This window comes from Oncorhynchus mykiss, chromosome 22 (genome assembly GCF_057628025.1).
Source record: "Oncorhynchus mykiss isolate SJ-2025 chromosome 22, ASM5762802v1, whole genome shotgun sequence".
Lineage (NCBI taxonomy): Eukaryota > Metazoa > Chordata > Actinopteri > Salmoniformes > Salmonidae > Oncorhynchus > Oncorhynchus mykiss.
The window spans coordinates 11,295,673-11,316,797 of NC_143043.1; the positions used below are offsets into that span (position 1 = coordinate 11,295,673).

General features: G+C 45.0%; 1 protein-coding gene across 1 annotated transcript; it reads right to left on the reverse strand.

Moving 5' to 3' along the window:
• Positions 1 to 1,904: 1,904 nt before the first annotated feature.
• Positions 1,905 to 20,506, reverse strand: gpr161b (G protein-coupled receptor 161b). Its single transcript, XM_021578845.3, has 6 exons — positions 20,251 to 20,506; positions 16,006 to 16,414; positions 12,858 to 13,591; positions 11,948 to 12,055; positions 10,666 to 10,785; positions 1,905 to 5,902 (listed from the first exon to the last, which is right to left on the reverse strand). Exons 2-6 carry the CDS (start codon positions 16,368 to 16,370, stop codon positions 5,625 to 5,627), a joined length of 1,605 nt encoding a protein of 534 aa, XP_021434520.3. The 5' UTR covers positions 16,371 to 16,414; positions 20,251 to 20,506; the 3' UTR covers positions 1,905 to 5,624.
• Positions 20,507 to 21,125: the final 619 nt, after the last annotated feature.

Here is a 21,125-nt window from a genome sequence, read left to right on the forward strand (position 1 = left end):
GTTGCAGTTATTGACACTCAAACCGGTGCGCCTGGCACCTTCTACCATACCCCATTCAAAGGCACTTAAATATTTTCTCTTGCCAATTCACCCTCTGAATGGCACAGATACACAATCCATGTCTCAAGGCTTAATACTTATTTAACCTGTCTCCTCCCCTTCATCTACACTGATTTGAAGTGGATTTAACAGGTAACATCAATAAGGGATCATAGCTTTCACCTGGTCAGTCTGTCATGGAAAGAGGTGTTCTTAATGTTTTGTACACTATATTCATGAAAATAGAAGTGCCGGTAGCAGGATAACAGATGGATATTAATATATACAGGTGAACAGGAGTAATAGGAATCAGAAGCAGGATATCATGAATAGGATAGCACTAATGGCAATCAATGAAAAGCAGTGTAGTGGTAGTAATACATCTAATCAATAATCAGTATAGGCGTGAGGGGGATGGCCAGGGGATGGAAGCTGTTGAGTCTGTTGGTCTAAGCCTTGATGCACTGGTACCGTCTGAGAGCATGGAGAACAGTCCATGTCTCAGGTGGCTGGAGACTTGACATTTTCCTTGCCTCTCTAAGACTACCTACATGGAGAACAGTCCATGTCTCAGGTGGCTGGAGACTTTGGACATTTTCCGGGACTCTCTAAGACTACCTGGCATGTACGTCCTGGATGGTTGGGCGCTCACCCTCAGAATTACGCTGGGCCGTCCGCACGACCCTCTGTAGGGCCTTCTGGTCGAGGGGCGTTGCAGGTGCCATACCAGATGGGGATACAACCAGTCAGGATGCTCTCAATAGAGCAGCTGTGAAAGTTCCTAAGGATCTAAATCGTTTCAGCCTCCTGAGGGAGAAGAGGCACTGCTGTGCCTTCTTCATGACTGTGCTGGAGTGAGAGGACCAGTCATCAGTGATGTGGACACCAAGGAACTTGAAGCTCGACACTCCACTGCAGCCCCGATGTTGATGGGGGTGTGCACCCGCTCCTGTTTCCTGAAGTCCGCAATCAACTCATTGGTCTTGCTGACGTTGAGGGAGAGGTTGTCCTGGCACCATACTGGTGCTTGACGACCTCTGTAGGCTGTCTCATCGCCATTGGTGATCAAGCCGACCGTCGTCGTGACATCAGAAAACTTTTGAGTTGGAGTCGTGCATGGCCACACAGTTGTGGGTGAACAGGGAGTACAGGAGGGGGCTAAGCGCACACCCCTGGGGGGCCTCCTTGTTGAGGGTCAGTGTGGCAGGAGGTGTTGTCTACTATTACCACCTGGGGTTGGCCAGTCAAGATGTTCAGGATCCTATGGTGTTTAATGCTGAGCTGTAGTCGATTAGCATCCTCACAGTCTAGGTGGGAGAGGGCAGAGTTAAGAATTAAGATTGCGTCATCTGTAGATCTATTGGGGTGGTATGCACATTGGAGTGGGTCCAGGGTGTCTTGGATGATGGAGTTGTGTGCCATGACCAGCCTTTCAACAGTGCAGGATGCCTTAAGAGTTTTTGGGGACAGGAATGATGGTAATCAGCTCAAAATGTGGGGATTACAGACTGGAACAAGGGGAGGTTGAAAATGTCTGCCAGCCTGCCAGCTGGTCTACGCATGCCCTGAAGACTCCCTGGAATAGCGTCTGGGCCTGCGGCCTTACGAGTGTTGACCTGTTTAAAAACCTTACGTCAGCATCAGAGAGAGATCACCTAGTCCTCCAGATTTGACCCTCATGCAGGGCTCTGTTTTTGTCTAAGCGTGCATAAAAAGGACTTTGTGATTAAATGTGTTCGGTTACAGAGTATAGTATTGCAAGACATTGGCAAGATTAAAACAATCTAGGAGTCATGGCAGTGAGCAAAATGATAGAAATCTTGAAATATTGTTACCCAGCCAACTAAAACACAGAAAGCTTCTGCTATGTATAAAAAAACTTTAATACAACAGTACAAAATATCTTAGGGCTGGATTCAGTCCAAATCATGGAAGATCCGCTTTAAAATGTAAAGGTAATTTCCGATTGAGCTAACATATGCATCGTTTACCGTGTATGCAATCTCTGCGAATGCGGGAACACTGCCTTTAAATCACACTATAAATGCAAATCTAATGCGATACAGAATGAATCCAGCCCTTAGTGGAAATCAAAAGTGTATAATACCTTACGTTCTGGAGTATTGCTCTAACAATGCAGTACCATACTGGGACAGTGACACACAGATAAATACAGATATACACGAGGGCCAGTTTATTAGGTACAACACCCTTTTCATAAATGGTTTTCTTCTGCTGACAGTGAGTCACGTGTCCGTGGCTTGCTCTATAAAGCAGACAGACAGGCATTGAGAAATGCAGTTACTGTTTGATCGAACGTTCAAATGGGCAAAACAAGTGACCTAAGCGACTGAGCGTGGTATGATCGTCGGTGACACGGGCGCCGGTTCCAGAATCTCAGAAATGGCCGGCCTTCTGGGTTTTTCCACGCACGACAGTGTCTAGGGTCTACCTAGAATGGTGCGACCCAACAACAACCAAATTCAGTCAGCAGCAGTCCTGTGGGAGAAAACAGCTCTATGATGAGGTCGAATGGCAAGAATCATGCAAGCTAACAGGTGGGCCACAAACAGGCAAATGACGGCGCAGTACAACAGCGGTGTGCAGAACGGCATCTTGGAACGCACAACTCGTTGGTTCTTGTCACGGATATTGAAGAATATGACCACACCGGGTTCCACTCCTTTCAGCTAAAAACAAAAAAAGGCAGCTCCTGTGGGAACGCGATCAACACTGGTCAATTGAATGGAAAAAACGTTGCCTGGTCCGACGAATCCCGGTTCCTGTTGAGTCATGCCGATGGCAGAGTCAGGATTTGGTGTCAGCAGCATGAGTGCATGGCTCCATCCTGCCCGGTGTCAACGGTACAGGCTGTTGGTGGTGGTGTAATGGTGTGGGGATTTATTTCCTGGCCAACGTTAGATCCCTTGATACCAATTGAGCAATGTTTCTATACCCCAAAGAATTCAGGCTGTTCTGGAAGCAAAAGGTGGATCCCGACCCGGTACTAGACGAGTACACCTAATAAACTGGCCGCTGAGTGGAACACTCAGTTCTGAGGTAAACACCCCAAATTGCTAATAAGATCGACAGTGATTCTCTCAGGGTGAGAAATGGTGCTCTAGTGAAGTGATTCAGAATGTATAACGTGTTAGATATGTGATAACCTTAGCCTGGCTTCAGATCAGTATGTGCTTGAAAGCACAGTCAGAGGCGTTTACTGAAGCAGCACTTACAGATCTGGGATCAGGCTAGGTGTCCCTCGCTACAGGGACATAGAGAGCCCACATGACCAGAAATCCTAACCAACAGAGTAAACATTTTGAAAAATACAGTAATACTGTAAGTGGCTTTATGGTGTCCTACTATGTGCTTGACTTCGTCAGTCTGATAAAATACCACAGTCCTGCAAAGCCTGCAGCTCACCCACACTAGGACCATTGTAGAGTAATACTGACAGGAGAGATACACCACAGATCAAAAGTATGTGGTCACCTGCTCGTCAAAAATCTCATTCCAAAATCATGGCGATTAAAATGGAGTTGGTCCCCCCTTTGTTGCTACAACAGCCTCCCATGATCTGGGAAGGCTTTCCACTAAACATTGGAAAATTGCTGCTGGGACTTGCTTCCAATCAGCCACAAGAGCATTAGTGAGGTCGGGCACTGATGTTGGGCGATTAGGCCTGGCTCGCAGACAGCATTCCAATACATCCCAAAGGTGTTTGATGCGGTTGAGGTCAGGGCTCTGTGCAGACTAGTCAAGTTCTTCCACACCGATCTTGACAAACCATTTCTGTGTGGACCTCGCTTTGTGCACGGGGGCATTGTCATGCTGAAACAGGCAAGGGCCTTCCCCAAACAGTTGGAAGCACAGAATCGTCTAGAATGTCATTGTATGCTGTAGCGTTAAGATTTCCCTTCACTGGAACTAAGGGGCCTAACCCGAACCATGAAAAACAGCCCAAGACCATTATTCCTCCTCCGCCAAACTTTACAGTTGGCACTACACATTGGGGCAGGTAGCGTTCTCCTGGCATCCTATGACGGAGCCACGTTGAAAGTCACTGAGCTCTTCAGTAAGGCCATTCAACTGCCAATGTTTGTCTATGGAGATTGCACAGTTGTATGCTCGATTTTATACACCTGTCAGCAACAGGTTTGGCTGAAATAGACTAATTCACTAATTTGAAGGGGTGTCCACATACTTTTGTATATATATAGTGTACTTGATAAGTCACGGCTTTCCAAAACAACATACAAATCAGAAGGGGACGGATTCATACTCTGGGTACTGCATTATTCAAGTGCATTCAAATGTACATTATCTTATAGGGCATGTTTTCACATGCCGTACTGTGAAATGTTGAAGTATACAGCAAGTTGGTCCTATGCTCCAAAAGCATTACAGCTACTGAGAACGAGGAAGTTCTCCTCCCGGGAATACCTGGCCACGTTCAGTTGGCAAATGTTGTGAAAGGTTGCAGATAGAAATGTCATGAATAGAACTGACATGATCCCTTACTTGACATGTCATTGAGGCATGTATTATATCCGTTATTTTACCAGGTAAGTTGACTAAGAACACGTTCTCATTTACAGCAACGACCTGGGGAATAGTTACAGGGTAAAGGAGGGGGATGAATGAGCCAATTGTAAAATGGGGATTATTAGGTGACCGTGATCGTTTGAGGGCCAGAATTGAGCCAGGACACCGGGGTTAACACCCCTACTCTTACGATAAGTGCCATGGGATCTTTAATGACCTCAGAGAGTCAGGACACCCGTTTAACGTCCCATCCGAAAGATGGCACCCCACACAGGGCAGTGTCCCCAATCACTGCCCGGGGGCATTGGGATATTTTTTAGACCAGAGGAAAGAGTGCCTCTTACTGGCCCTCCAACACCACTTCCAGCAGCATCTGGTCTCCCATCCAGGGACTGACCAGGACCAACCCTGCTTAGCTTCAGAAGCAAGCCAGCAGTGGTATGCAGGGTGGTATGCTGCTGCATGTTCGTTCTACATAAAACATTTCTATATGAACGTTCCACAACGTTGTTCCCGGCTGAACGCACCCCCCCTCCCCCCATCTAAAACTCCACAACAGACTTATCTGTTCACAACAGCAAGAGGCAGTCTTTAAGCATGGAAAGAAAATAAGGAATAAGTGGCTTAAGACATTACCATAGGCATAAACAAAATATTTCCAATGAAAATACAAACATTGAACCGTCAAGATACAGTAGTTAAGGCTTCCTATTTAACAGAGGTGTATATATAGTACAACTAGCAAGGCACTCAATATATGGCACGCATTTGGTCCAAAAATGTCCTTAGTTTGTATTGCTATTTTAGATTTCAATGTATGAAAATTGGTCATTGGGCCCACTTGTAAATGTGAAGTATCTATTCACATGAGAATAGAAACAGAGGCATGTACTGTAACTGGCAGAAGCCTTGCATTGTTATAAATGTCTATTTTAAATATATACACTGTGCGTACTGAGTTCAAAGATTATAAAGTATGCAATGCCCAATGTACCATAAACTCTTAGGTACCTTAAAGAAGAAAAGGGATATTTGTTCTATGCATTCTCCCTCTCTTGGTCTTCTCTGTCGTCTTTGACGATACCTTCATCGATGCTCTCCAGCCTCAGTCTCTGACCGTCAAGGTAACGGGGCCTCTGTGCCCCCCTCGCCGCAGCCGCAAACAACACCCCAGATAGGGGTGTGTCCTCGCCAAAGAGGGTGAGCTTAGCGTCGCTTTCGATGGCCCTGGCCAGGCAGGAGGCGAAGGTGTCCAGAGATTTGTGTATCTCTACTTGGACCTGGACCGTAGAAGGGATGGTGGTGCTCTCTGCAGCTGAGAGGAAAGGGAACAGAAATTCGGGTCATCCTTGCAGCACTATTACAATGAATGGTAATGAAGACCTGATGCGAAATTGCTCAAATAAATATTGAACACATTTACACAGAAGTCTGATTGCTCAAATGCCTAAGTGGAACGAATGTACTAGTGACGGGAAGTTGTCTTTTTACTGGCTCAAATCTTTTCAACTCATTCAGTCAAAAGAACAAATCTTTCGACTCATTTCATTAATTAATTTTCATAATTTTTCATTTAATTAATTCTGTAACCGTAAAAGTCTTGGTTTCATGCATGTTAACATCAGAAGCCTCCTCCCTAAGTTAGTTTTATTCCCTGCTTTAGCACACTCCAGCAACCCTGATGTCCTAGCCGAGTCTGAATCCTGGCTTAGGAAGGTCACCAAAAATTCTGAAAATTCCATCCCTAACTACAACATTTTCCTCCAAGATAGAACTGCCAAAGGGGGCCAAAGTTGCAATCTACTGCAGAGATAGCCTGCAGAGTTTTGTCATGCTATCCAGTTCTGTGCCCAAACAGTTCGAGCTTCTACTTTTAAAAATCCACCTTTCCAGAAATAAGTCTCACTGGTGCTGCTTGCTATAGACCTCCCTCAGCCCCCAGCTGCGCCCTGGACACCATATGTGAACTAATTGCCCCCCATTTATCTTCAGAGTACTGTTAGGTAACCTAAACTGGGATATGTTTAACACCCCGGCCATCCTACAATCTAAGATAGATGCCCCCAATCTCACACAAATTATCATGGAACCTACCAGGTAAAACCCTAAATCCGTAAACACAGGCACCCTCATAGATATCATCGTGACCAACCTGCCCTCTAAATACACCTCTGCTGTCTTCAACCAGGATCTCAGCCATCACTGCTTCACTGCCTGCGTCCGTAATGGGTCCGCGGTCAAACAACCACCCCTCATCACTGTCAAACGCTCCCTAAAACACTTCAGCGAGCAGGCCTTTCTAACCGACCTGGCCCGGGTATCCTGGAAGGATACTGACCTCATTCCGTCAGTTGAGGATGCCTAGTTGTTCTTTAAAAGTGCTTTCCTCGCCATCTTAAATAAGCATGCCCCATTCCATTTTTTTTTTAACTAAGAACAGATATAGCCCTTAGTTCACTCCAGACCAGCACAAAAACATCCTGTGGCGTACTACATTAGCATCGAATAGCCCCCGCGATATGCAACTTTTCAGGGAAGTTAGGAACCAAAATACACAGGCAGTTTGAAAAAGCTAGTCTTTGCTTTCCTAACATAAATTTGTATCCTGCAGCACAAACTCCAAAAAGTTCTGGGACACAGTAAAGTCCATGGAGAATAAGAGCACCTCCTCCCAGCTGCCCACTGCACTGAGGCTGGGAAACACTGTCACCACCGATAAATCTACGATAATCGAGAATTTCAATAAGCATTTTTCTACGGCTAGCCATGCTTTACACCTGGCTACCCTTATCCCAGTCAACAGTTCTGCACCCCCCACAGCAACTTGCCCAAGCCTCCCCCATTTCTCCTTCACCCAAATCCAGACAGCTGATGTCCTAAAAGAGCTGCAAAATATGGACCCCTACAAATCAGCTGGGCTAAACAATCTGGACCCTCTCTTTCTAAAATTATCCCCTGCAATTGTTCCAACCTCTATTACTAGCCTGTTCAACCTCTCTTTTGTATCATCTGAGATCCCTAAAGATTGGAAGGCTGCTGCGGTCATCCCTTCAAAGGGGGAAACACTCTAGACCCAAATCTATCCTACCCTGCCTTTCTAAGGTCTTCGAAAGCCAAATTAACAAACAGATCACCGACCATTTCGAATCCTACCGTACCTTTTCCGCTATGCAATCTGGTTTCCGAGCTGGTCGTGGGTGCACCTCAGCCACGCTCAAGATCCTAAACAATATCATAACCGCCATCGATAAAAGACAATACTGTGCAGCCGTATTCATCGACCTGGCCAAGGCTGTCAATCACCGCATTCTTATCGGCAGACTCAACAGCCTTGGTTTCTCAAATGACTGCCTCGCCTGGTTCACCAACTACTTCTCAGATAGAGTTCAGTGTGTCAAATCGGAGGGCCTGTTGTCTAGACTTCGAACAGTCTCTATGGAGGTGCCACAGGGTTCAATTCTCGGGCCGACTCTTCTCTGTACATCAATGATGTCGCTCTTGCTGCTGGTGATTCTCTGATCTACCTCTACGCAGACGACACCATTCTGTATACTTCTGGCCCTTCTTTGGACACTGTGTTAACTAACCTCCAGACAAGCTTCAATGCCATACAACACTCCTTCCGTAGCCTCCAACTGCTCTTAAATGCAAGCAAACTAAATGCATGCTCTTCAACCGATCGCTGCCCGCACCCTCCCGTCTAGCAACACTACTCTGGACGGTTCTGAGTTAGAATATGTGGACAACTACAAATACTTAGGCGTCTGGTTAGACTGTAAACTCTCCTTCCAGACACACATTAAGCATCTCCAATCCAAAATTAAATCTAGAATCGGCTTCCTATTTTGCAACAAAGCATCCTTCACTCATGCTGCCAAACATACCCTCGTAAAACTGACTATCCTACCGATCCTTGACTTCGGCGATGTCATTTACAAAATAGCCTTCAACACTCTACTCAGCAAATTGGATATAGTCTATCACAGTGCCATTCGTTTTGTCACCATAGCCCCATATACTACCCACCACTGCGACCTGTATGCTCTCGTTGGCTGGCCCTCGCTTCATATTCGTCGCCAAACCCACTGACTCCAGGTCATCTATAAGTCTTTGCTAGGTAAAGCCCCGCCTTATCTTAGCTCACTGGTCACCATAACAGCACCCACCCGTAGCACATGCTCCTGCGGGTATATTTCACTGGTCACCCCCAAAGCCAACTCCTCCTTTGGCCGCCTTTCCTTACAGTTCTCTGCTGCCAATGACTGGAATGAATTGCAAAAATCACTGAAGCTGGAGACTAATGTCTCCCTCACTAACTTTAAGCATCAGCTGTCAGAGCAGCTGACAGATATTTGCACCTGTACATAGCCCATCTGTAAATAGCCCACCCAACTACCTCATCCCCATATTGTTATTTATTTTTTGCTCCTTTGCACCCCAGTATCTCTACTTGCACATTCATCTTCTGCATATCTATCACTCCAGTGTTTAATTGCTAAATTGTAATTATTTCGCCACTATGGCCTATTTATTGCCTTACCTCCCTAATCTTACTACATTTGCACACACTGTATATAGATTTTTCTATTGTGTTATTGACTGTACATTTGTTTATCCCATGTGTAACCCATGTGTAACTCTGTTGTTTGTTTCGCACTGCTTTGCTCTGTCTTGGCCAGGTCACAATTGTAAATGAGAACTTGTTCTCAACTGGCCTACCTGGTTAAATAAAGATGAAATAAAAAAATAAAAATATTGATTCAGTAATGCCCAAAGCACACAGGACCCCCTACCGGCGACCTAAAAACTTGAAAGAATCATGATTCTACAAGCCTCTCGTTCACCATAGGGGCCTTATTGGAGCTGAGGTACGCTTAATTTTTTGTGCAGTGTGAACACTCCAAAGGAACTCAGACCCCTCAAAAGAGCCCCCAAAGCGAATCGAACTGACAACATCTAGAGAGGTGGTCTCAGGCGGTCCCTTTTTTAGGACAATGCGAACGCAAAGCTCAAGGTTCCCTTGTCATTATTCCCGCACCACACTAGACTACTGCAACACCGTTTCCCCTGCCATAACCCCTCACACTAGACTACTGCAACACCGTTTCCCCTGCCATAACCCCTCACACTAGACTACTGCCATAACCCCTCACACTAGACTACTGCAACACCGTTTCCCCTGCCATAACCCCTCACACTAGACTACTGCAACACCGTTTCCCCTGCCATAACCCCTCACATTGAGTTTTTAGTTTAGATAATTTGTTTGCAATATGTGATCTATAGGCTAAGAGAGCTTCATAAATTGTTTATTGATTGTGGGTTTTGAATAGGGTGAGAAGACAACATATTTGCTGAGAATCATAAAAAGGGTACAAAATCTCTAGTTCTTAAAGGGGCAGTAGCCTACCTTGGGTGTACAATTTTCAATTACAGCAGTATTTATTCAAAAGTCATTATTTTGCTATTTGTTCTGTTACCAATCACATTTTCATGTTAATAGTATCTTCTAATTACAATTATTATGGCTCATACTTTGACTAAATGCAATCTATTAGCTTCCAAAATGTAAGTAGGTATATCTAGCTGTTCAATAACACATTCTGATTGAATGGCTTGTCCTGATCTTTGTAAAAACGTAGAGTGCATCTTGGAAAAACATAGCAATGTGAATGTAAAGAGGACTCGGCCCACAAAACAGTTGAAGTGCACTGGAAAAAAAGTTGAGTCCTCATTCAAAGGCAAAGAGAACTGAGTTCTTTTATATATTTTTTACCCCAGAGGTCACTTTAAAGAAGACTAAGATCGGTTTGTTTAAAAGAGGACTATATGTGAAAACACCCTTAGAGACTTAATAAAAAGTGTGCTTCAAACAATGTACAGTTGCGATTGCTTGGCATACAAATAAAATGATTTATTGATAGCTTTGAAGCGAGGTCTAGATGCGACCGCCACCGGACTACTTTGACTCTTGACGGAATACAATTGCTTGACTGCCGCGAGGGAAATAAGCATAACATTGTTCGAACTGCAGCAGCCCCCCAAACGTTTCATTCTCGAGTGAGAACGGACAGGTACCTTTGGAATTCTGCTGTTGCTCGTCTTCAAAGGTGACCGAGCTCCGCCTCTTTACGGCCACGCTTCCAATGTGGGAGGAGCCATCTGTGGAGAAGTTGTCAAGCAGCATCACATCTGTACCTGTATGGGGAAAGGGGGGGATTCATGACCTTCAGTATTTTGTAGTGTATTTGTAGTGCAGTATTTCAGTAGAGATTAAGGAACCAAAAGATGCATAGCAGACAGACACTAAAGAAAATAAATCCTATTGTACTTACAATGTGTGTCTTCTCTAAACGAATCCGAAAGACTCAAAATAGTATTAAATCAGGTAACTCAGTTGATAGAGCATGGCGCTTGAAATGCCAGGGTTGTGGGTTCGATTCCCACGGGGGACCAGTATGACAAAAAAAAGTATGAAAATAATAAGAGCGTCTGCTAAATGACAAAAAAAGTAAATGTGAAAAAAAGTGTGTGAATGCCTGTGATGATGCCTGTGATGATGCCTGTGATGATGTCTGTGATGATGCCTGTGATGATGCCTGTGATAATGTCTGTGATGATGCCTGTGATAATACCTGTGATAATGTCTGTGATTATGTCTGTGATAATGCCTGTGATGATGTCTGTGATGATGCCTGTGATGATGCCTGTGATGATGCCTGTGATGATGCCTGTGATGATGCATGTGATGATGCATGTGATGACGCCTGTGATGACGCCTGTGATGACGCCTGTGATGACGCCTGTGATGACGCCTGTGATGACGCCTGTGATGACGCCTGTGATGACGCCTGTGATGACGCCTGTGATGACGCCTGTGATAATGCCTGTGATGACGCCTGTGATGCTGCACCAATGAGGAGCATCACACACACATGACAGATGATTACACATGATAATACAGTACACACACTACCATCTGCCAAGACATGAGCCACAAACCAGGAATCTGGGCTGATCAGAACACAGCTGAGGGATGATGATGATACAACAGAGAACTAGGCTAAACAATATTTGTCAGCAATAAAGCCCTAAGGGAGCAGTTTTAAAAGGTACTGGAAGACCAGGGGCGTATTCATTATGTTGCAAAACATTTATTCAACGGAAGCAAATGAAAAAGGGAGGGACCCTGTTTTGTTCTTAAACAGTAAACAGTTTCCACAATGACTATACCCCAGCTATATCTGTACTGTTCAGTACATTCAGACACTGCATTTCGACTAGGACTTAAAGGCCTTGTTTGAATCGTCTTATGGAAACAGTGTCGTGTCTTTGCCAGCTTTCTGTGTGCGCCACTCACATGAGTCCTGAGTGAAACTGAAGCCGGTGTCTCCAGTGCTGCTGCCGGGGGCCAGGAGCTGCCCTCCTCCCACCAACATGGCCGTCAGGTGAGGGGACATGCCCAGGTCTGCAGGAAGAAACACAACAGCCGGGTCAAATATACAACGCCATACAATTAGGGCTGGCACAATTATGTATAATCGTATAACCAACGGTTATGGATGAAGACAGTGATGAAAATAAAATAACCGTCATAGGTGTTTGTTCCACAATTGGTTGACTGAAGTCGGGACAGCCGCCCATTCATGCGTTAGTGTCTCTTTCTGCGGTAACATGGACTCTTACCAACGTGATTCAACTTTTTTTTCTCATTACTGAAATAAGCAAGGAGTTATATGTTGCCTAGGCAATGTCCCTTCCCTGCAGCAGCACACATAGAAATATAATGAATAGAACGGCTTGGAAACTCTAGCCCTGGCCATTGGACTGGGAGTTTACCCTCGCAATGGCTGCCTGGTATTGTGACGCAATAATTTCCATGGTAATGTAGAATGTGAATTCAAATGATGTCCAGTTGAATCAACAAATCACAGCACATATTGATGGGTATACTTCCTGCTGTACTCTTATCGGTACACTCGCAATAGCAGCCAGTCCACCCATTATGCAATCATTGACTTGAATGGGAATTCCCATACGTAATGACTGTCACAGCCCTACATACAACACACCACAACACAATGTAACACAGTCAACTTAACTATTAACACAATAGCAGGGTCAGCCATACAGCACAACAAAGAACACAACAGAACAAGATTTTATGTTGCACCAGTAAGGTTGTGCTGGTTTTCAGCACACAAAGCCAGTTCAAATCTCATCCATCCACAGCCTCAACCTAACACTACCAGCACCCTCCCCCTGCTCACCTGTGATGCGGTTGGAGATGCTGAAGAGGCGTGACGTGCGGTGGCGTGTGGCGAACGACTCCACGCGGTAGTAGCGATCCCCGAAGCACATGCCCAGCAGTTCCTTTCGCACAGTCTTGTTCCACAGGCCGTAGATGAGCGGGTGGCAGACGGCGCTGCAGAAGGACAGCCAAGCCACCAGGGTCTCCAGGCCCTGGGACACGCTGCCCTGACCCCACAGGGCCTCTGTACACACCACCCCCACGTAGGGGCCCCAGGTCACCAGGAAGGTCCCGATCACCACCATAATGGTGACGAAAGCCTTGCACTGGCTCCCAGCATACACTAAACTCCACCGGCTTCCATTGGACGACGTGGACGTAGATGAGTTTTTACGCTGGTCGTTCCTCTGAGCACCCGATGACGTTTCTTCTGAAGACGCGACCACCGTCGTCCCACAATGCACCTTGCGGGCCTTGAGGCGTGCCACGCGGAAGATTACGCCGTAGCAGGCCAACATGGCGAGCAGTGGCGGCAGGCTGCACCAGGTGACCCAGAAGGCGGTGTAGGCAGGGGTGCGGTGCCAGGCCGCCACGCATGTCCACTTGAAGCGGTCGAACTCGAAGGAGGACCAGCCGAAGAGGGGTGGCAGGCAGCCCACCAGGGAGTGCACCCACACATAGACGATTGCCACCACCGCCCGGTTGCCTGTGATCTTCATGGGGTAGATCATGGGGTACAGTACAGCATAGTACCTGTGGGCACAATGATAATGTCATTATCAAATCCATACACTCTATCAGTGTAAAAAATATCAAAAAATGATTGGGCACAATATGATAGATTGTGAAGCAATGGAGAGAAAAAAACATCGCAGTTCGGGAATCCTACATACATTTTAACGTGCAAGGAAATTCCACCAAGAAAGTATGTTCCGGGGATGAGCAGCATAACAACCAACCAGGCAGGAAGTGACAGGGATTTTTAGGCTACGGTCACAGAGCCTCCGTGTCTGGCAAAAGTTAGGAGATGCTTAATGGAAGATGGAATTAAAATAGAATTAAACATTAAAGGGGAAAGATGGACTACAACAACCAAGAGCCAACAGGTAGGCCTCTACATAATTTTCTGAATGTCGTTGTTACGATGAGAAAGCGCAAGACTGCAGCCTCAACTAGCCCTGCAAGCTAATATTAACTAGCTCCTCCTGGTTTGATGCAGTCAAGACCGGTACTACATATTGGATGTTAAATAACCTATACTGAACAAAAATATAAAAGCAACATGCAACAATTTCATGACTACGAATTCAGATACGAATCTGTTGGTCACAGATAACTTACAAAAAAAGGTAGGGGCATGGATAAGAATCTGGTGTGATCACCATTTGCCTCATGCAGCACGACATCTCTCGCAGAGAGTCGGGGGGCTAGGGTCAGTTTGTTATATCTGGAGTACTTCTCCTGCCCTATTCGGTGTCCTGTGTGAATTTAAGTGTGCTCTCTCTAATTCTCTTTCTTTCTCTCTCTCGGAGGACCTGAGCCCTAGGACCATGCCTCAGGACTGACTACCTGACATGATGACTCCTTGCTGTCCCCAGTCCACCTGGCCGTGCTGCTGCTCCAGTTTCAACTGTTCTGCCTGTGATTATTATTGGACCATGCTGGCCATCTATGAACATTTTAACATCTTGGCCATGTTCTGTTATAATCTCCACCCGGCACAGCCAGAAGAGGACTGGCCACCCCACATAGCCTGGTTCCTCTCTAGGTTTCTTCCTAGGTTTTGGCCTTTCTAGGGAGTTTTTCCAAGCCACCGTGCTTCTACACCTGCATTGCTTGCTGTTTGGGGTTTTAGGCTGGGTTTCTGTACAGCACTTTGAGATATCAGCTGATGTACGAAGGGCTATATAAATACATTTGATTTGATCAGGCTGTTGATTGTGGCCTGTGGAATGTTGTCCCACTCCTCTTCAATGGCTGTGCGAAGTTACTGGATATTGGCGGGCACTGGAACATGCTGTCGTACACTTCGATCCAGAGAATCCCAAACTTGCCCAATGAGTGACATGTCTGTCGAGTATGCAGGCCATGGACATTTTCAGCTTCCGTGTATTGTGTACAGATCCTTCCGACATTGGGCCATGCATTATCAGATTAAAACATGAGGTGATGGCGCCAGATGAATGGCACGACGATGGGCCGCAGGATCTCATTACTGTATCTCTGTGCATTCTAATTGGAATCGGTAAAATGGAATTGTGTTCATTGTCCGTAGCTTATGCCTGCCCATACTATAACCCCCCCGCCACCATGGGACACTGTTCACAACGTTGACATCAGCAAACTGCTCGCCCACACAACGCCATTCACGTGGTCTGCGGTTGTGAGGCCAGTTGGAAGTACTGCCAAATTCTCTAAAATGACATTGGAGGTGGTTTATGGTAGAGAAATTAACATTCAATTATCTGGCAACAGCTCTGGTGGACATTCCAGCAGTCAGCATGCCAATTGCACGCTCCCTCAAAACTTGAGACATCTGTGTTAGAGTGGCCTTTTATTGTCCCCAGCACAATGTGTAATGATCATGGTGTTTAATCAGCTTCTTGATATGCCACACCTGTCAGGTGGATGGATTATTTTGGTAAAGGAGAAATGCTCTCCAACAGGAATCTAAATACATTTGTGCACAACATTTGAAAGAAATAAGCTTTTTGTGTATATGGAAAATTTCAGGGATCTTTTATTTTAGCTCAGGACCAACACTTTACATGTTGCGCTTATATTTTTGTTCAGTGTAGATTTGGCAACTATTAGTCTACTATAGTGCGAGTCAGCTTGTTGGATGGTTGCTGTCTCTCCCTCCTTCCTGTCTCACTCGCTGACAGTATGGCCCCTCCCCCACCTGCTAGAGCAGGACCTCTCCCTCCTCTCGTGCTTTATCTGCTGCTTCCCTCACTTGGCTTGGATCAGGCCAGGTCTGGATCTGATCAGGTATATACAGAACAGGTCTCTATATTTAAAAATATCGGATCCGGGTGGGAAAACCACAGGTTCATTTCGGAACGGATCCAACTTTTTGGACCAGTGAACACCTCCAGCACAACATCCCCAACAAACATATTGTACCTTGCAAGCAGCCATCCCAGTGTAGGGGTACTATCACTGACCTGTCAATGGCGATGGCCCCCAGGGTGAGCATACTGGCCGAGCTGATGAGCAGGTAGATCAGGGCGGTAAAGTTGCACCACACCACACCAAACACCCACTCCCGCCGTACTGAGCTCACCGCCACAAAGGGCAACACCAGCACTGACAGCAGCAGGTTGGACAGGGTCAGGCTGAACACAAACTTGTTGCTGGGTGTGAGGAGGTAGGGCCTGCGGTACAGAGTGGCCACGATGAGGAAGTTGCCCAGGCAGGCCAGGAGGGCAATGGTGACGATGAACACTGACTCCAGCACCACCGGGCCCCCACCAGCGTCCCACGCAGCTGTGGCGTTTCCCGCAGTAGAGACATTCCCGCTAGCATTCATGGTGAGGTGCTGGGCTGCCGGAGGAGACAGGGCATACCAGGGGACTAGAAGGAGGGGAGAGGATAGGGTTAGAATGAACTGCACACAACCACAGGCTTGGAGTTGAGGTTAGTTGGGGTTGAAGCCTCAAGGGTTCAAATGTAGTTTACCCAGACTGACCCATGGTCAGTTTTGCATTTTATCCTCTAATGGTTAGGTTAGGACACAGACAAACACACTCTCCCCCTTGCTCTCATTGTTTAGCTAGTGCGTAAGCTATGCACATTGAATATGTATGGGGAAGAAGAGAAGCCAGATTAGTTCACTAAAATGAAAACAGAGAGACTGACAAATTACCTAACATGTATAAATGTCAATCTAATTACACGAATGTGCCCGATGCAGCAGCACAAAATACTGTAGTCTAGTTTAATTTATTCAGGTTTCAACGTTTTATTGTCACATGCACAGCTTACAGCAGGTGTAAAACAGTGAAATGCTTAGCCTGACGACTCACACTAAATTCTTCAGCTGCTCTGTCGTTCGCTACATACTTCAGTCTGAGACTGCCATCCTTGAAGTCGTTTGTTGTTAAGACGAGGGGCATTGTACAATTGTAAGTCATCAGCGATTGGATTGTCTCTAACCAATCAGAGTATCAAAGCCAATAAAACATTTTCAAACCACCACTTTACCCACGCGTGTTCTGTCTCTGGCCCAACCCATCGGATTCTGGACCAATCAGACGGACCGGAATGTGTTTACATTCGGTGAAGGGTCGTGCAGGTATTCAGATCCAGACTCATTGCAGAGAAGAAACTAATGTCTGTGGCGTAGCATTTGGCCAGAGAAAGGAGTCTGGGCAGCCAGGCAATAAAATGCTTACTTGCGAGCTCATCCCAACAGAGCAGTAATAATACATGGGAAAAAAAATGAAAGAGACAAAAAAAAATTGTGAGAATGCAGTTATATACAGGTCAGTGCCAGTACTATTATTAGAATGTGCAGGGGTAATGGAGTGATTGAGGTAGTTATGTACATGTAAACAGGGGTAATGGAGTGATTGAGGTAGTTATGTACATGTAAACAGGGGTAATGGAGTGATTGAGGTAGTTATGTACATGTAAACAGGGGTAATGGAGTGATTGAGGTAGTTATGTACATGTAAACAGGGGTAATGGAGTGATTGAGGTAGTTATGTACATGTAAACAGGGGTAATGGAGTGATTGAGGTAGTTATGTACATGTAAACAGGGGTAATGGAGTGATTGAGGTAGTTATGTACATGTAAACAGGGGTAATGGAGTGATTGAGGTAGTTATGTACATGTAAACAGGGGTAAAACGTGACTGGTAGCCAGATAAATATGAATGATAATAATCAATATAGCAGCAGCATAAGTGGATGTGTGCATGGTGATGAGTGTGTGTGTGTGTGTGTGTGTACACTGAGTTTACAAAACATTAAAGATACCTGCTCTTTCCATGACAGACTGACTAGGTGAAAGCTATGATCCCTTATTGATGTCACCTGTTACATCCACTTCAATCAGTGTAGATGAAGGGGAGAAGACAGGTTAAATAATGATTTTTAAGCCTTGAGACATGATTGTGTGATTCAGAGGGTGAATGGGCAACACAAAAGGTCCTTTGAACAGGGTATGGTAGGTGCCAGACGCACCGGTTTGTGTCAAGAACTGCAACGCTGCTGGGTTATTCACGCTCAACAGTTTCCCATGTGAATCAAGAATGTTATACCACTCAAAGGACATGCAGCCAACTTGACAACTTTGAGAAGCATTGGAGTCAACATGGCCAGCATCCCTGTGGAACGCTTTCGACACCTTGTAGAGTTCTGGGGGGGGGACACTCAATATTAGGAAGGTGTTCCTAATGTTTGGCATACTAAGTGTCAGTGTAGGTGTGTCTGCGTGGGTAAATACCTGTGGATGAACATTAAGTCAGTGCTGATGGTCTGTGGGTGAGGGAGGCAGTAGTAGTTGTTAGCTATTCAACAGTCTTTGGCAATTTTGGGATGGCTGGGAGCTCGCCCCCAGTGATGCTATCGGGCTGTGGTTTCTTACATTAATGGGATAATATGGCATGGCAACACAGCCAGACAGCAAAGACAACAAGATAAGGATTTGATCCCTTGAGTCCAGACCACTGGTCCAGACCAGAGATCCAGACTTGCGCAGCTGGAATGCAGAATAAACTTCCACACCCTGTGGAATGGATGAAACTGTTTTCCTTCATTCCGTGACCTAAAAATAATACCTAGTTATCAAATCAAATCGTATGGCTATATACAGGGAGTGCCAACAGGAGTCGATGTAGTTAAATGTATAAGCTAACTAACTGTATTGCGCTTTTACTCTGTCTGAATTCTTAAGTTAAGTTACTTTTGTACGTGTTGCATTAGCTAGGCTTACAATTTACAGAGTAAGCTACAGCCTAATAATGGACTAAAGGAGACTAACGTTACTCCTTATAGTCCAAGGACCTTACATGTTCGTTCTGTTTAGAGATGAATTGGCCCTGGCAGCAAAATACTCAATCTAAACATGAATCAATTGTCAATTGCGGTACAGTTCTAGAAACATAAAGCCATCTACTTCGATACCACATCAAAATAATTCCACAAATGCAAATTATACAATTAACCGGTTAACACTGTTGAAGTCGACTGTGTTTTCAGTGACAACACGTTTGTGGCATCCGTCTTCCATTTACACACAGGTGTTCGGAGACAGATGGTCAATGAACACAGGCAGTTGATTCTGTCTTCCGTAAACAAACGCTGAAACATGGCCATGTGGGAACCCTAACCCTATAAAATGTGTGTAGTTAATTTAACCTTTAATTTTGAAAATGATTCATCGCTGATATACGGTACGTTATATGTTTCCAAAACCGTACGGAGCGCCGAGGCTATTTACAAAACTCTCATGGCCCGAAGATACTATCACAGATCGAACAATGAGCCAGATGTTTCACCCAATGTATAAAGATGAAGTATGGAGAAATCTGAAACATCCGGTTGGCGATTCCACTCACAACCATATATGGTGATGAGAGGAAGCCCAGTGGCTGGCAGTGGGAAAAAATGGGGCGAGAGATTTCAGCCGACATTCTGCTCATCAATGAAACGTTTGAGAATCAATAAAGTTGTCTGGTCCCAAAAAATAGAATATGTTACGAACAGAGTCGCCTACCTTTTGTAGACTTTAGCCTTTGCCAAAAAAAATGTTTAATTATTTTAGGAATGCAAGGGCGAATCGAGTTACTGCAGATATGCACTTCAGAGTAGGCGTTCCCTAACGGAAATACATGCTAGAACGCACCAATAGTACCTCGCTTGTTCTGCCCACTGTCTAATTTGCTCCTATTGGAAATGACAGGCTACGGTCCATCTTGGGTTAGTTATAAAAAATCTTTGATACTATTGGCAATAGGCAAAAGCTGCAGCCTAGTTATTTACTGTCAACAAAACTCTGACAAACAGCTCAGGTCACCCCTTCAAATATTAAACCCAACTTTCCAGATGTACTACTTTAACAACATTTGCTGTCAAGAAAGGGTCGTTCAGTTGTTTTTAGAGTTTGTAAAATAATTATTTATACAGACAGCACTGGGGGAGGGGTTAACGTAGACACACAAAAAACACGAGTTTCGCATGATTGACACAGACACCGTTCACTCACCTTTACAAATGACAACATACATACGCTTCAATAACCTATAAAGGTCTAGCTAGCTACTTACATAATTTCTGCTATTTAAAGATTTTGAATACCGTCGTCCCCCTTTGACCCTGTTTCTAGCTAGCTTCTATTAACTCGCTAGCTAAAACTTTCTCCATTGTCCTGGTAGACTCCCCACCTCCACTACTATTCTCTTACCTCTAGAACAGCGTTGAGGACCGTCATCTCCCACGAACTGGCAACGAAAGTTGTGTTCATTGGCACTACAACTTTAATTCAACGTAGAAATAGTTGTTGAATTTTCCCCATTTCATAGTTATTCTTTCGCTACAAATTTAAAGTCTGTCAGTTCTCGGTTTCAATGGCGTCCTCCACTAGCCCTCCACTGACTGAACTCAGTCTTCTCTGTCCTTGCTGGCGGGTCCCCCTTCTCAGTATGTGGGTGGTCTGTTATGGGTGTTACTTCAGTTAGTTCGTTCTTAGTTTTTATGCAAGACAGTTGCATTTGCTTTCACGTTCAACATGATACAAATAGCCTGCGTCGACGAGTAAATCTATATGTTTGTTGCTGTAATAAAAAAAATAGGCTAACTAGCGGATAAGGCTATGTCTACACATTTGGTTAGTTTCGTTAACGTTTATATCTGTAGGAATTACATTTTTGTAGTAAGTACGCCTAATACATTATCACAGCATATTGGCTACAGTGCATTCGGAAAGCATTCAGACCTCTTGACTTTTTACAAAATGTGTTACCTTATTCTAAAATTGATTAAATAGTTTTTTTCCCCTCATCAATCTACACACAATACCCAATACTGGCGAAGCAAAATCAGGTTTTTAGACATTTTTGCAAATGTATTGAAAATAAAACCCTGAAATATCACATTTGTATTTGTATTTACGATGGATCCTCATTAGCTGCTGCAAAGGCAGCAGCTACTCTTCCTGGGGTCTGGAAGAATTAAGGCAGTTATACAAATACATTACAATACATTCATTGCGGAATTCATAACACACTAAGTGTGTGCCCTCAGGCCCATACTCAACTACCACATATCTACAACACAAAA

What these genes read in the sequence shown, in the direction of transcription:
- gpr161b (XM_021578845.3), bottom strand. Translation starts at nt 16,370, where the DNA reads ATGAATGCTAGCGGGAATGTCTCTACTGCGGGAAACGCCACAGCTGCG. An exon ending in GGGGCCATCGCCATTGACAG is followed by an intron (nt 13,592 to 16,005) that starts GTCAGTGATAGT and finishes TTGTGCCCACAG; the next exon opens with GTACTATGCTGTACTGTACC. An exon ending in CAGTTTCACTCAGGACTCAT is followed by an intron (nt 10,786 to 11,947) that starts GTGAGTGGCGCA and finishes TTCCCCATACAG; the next exon opens with GTACAGATGTGATGCTGCTT.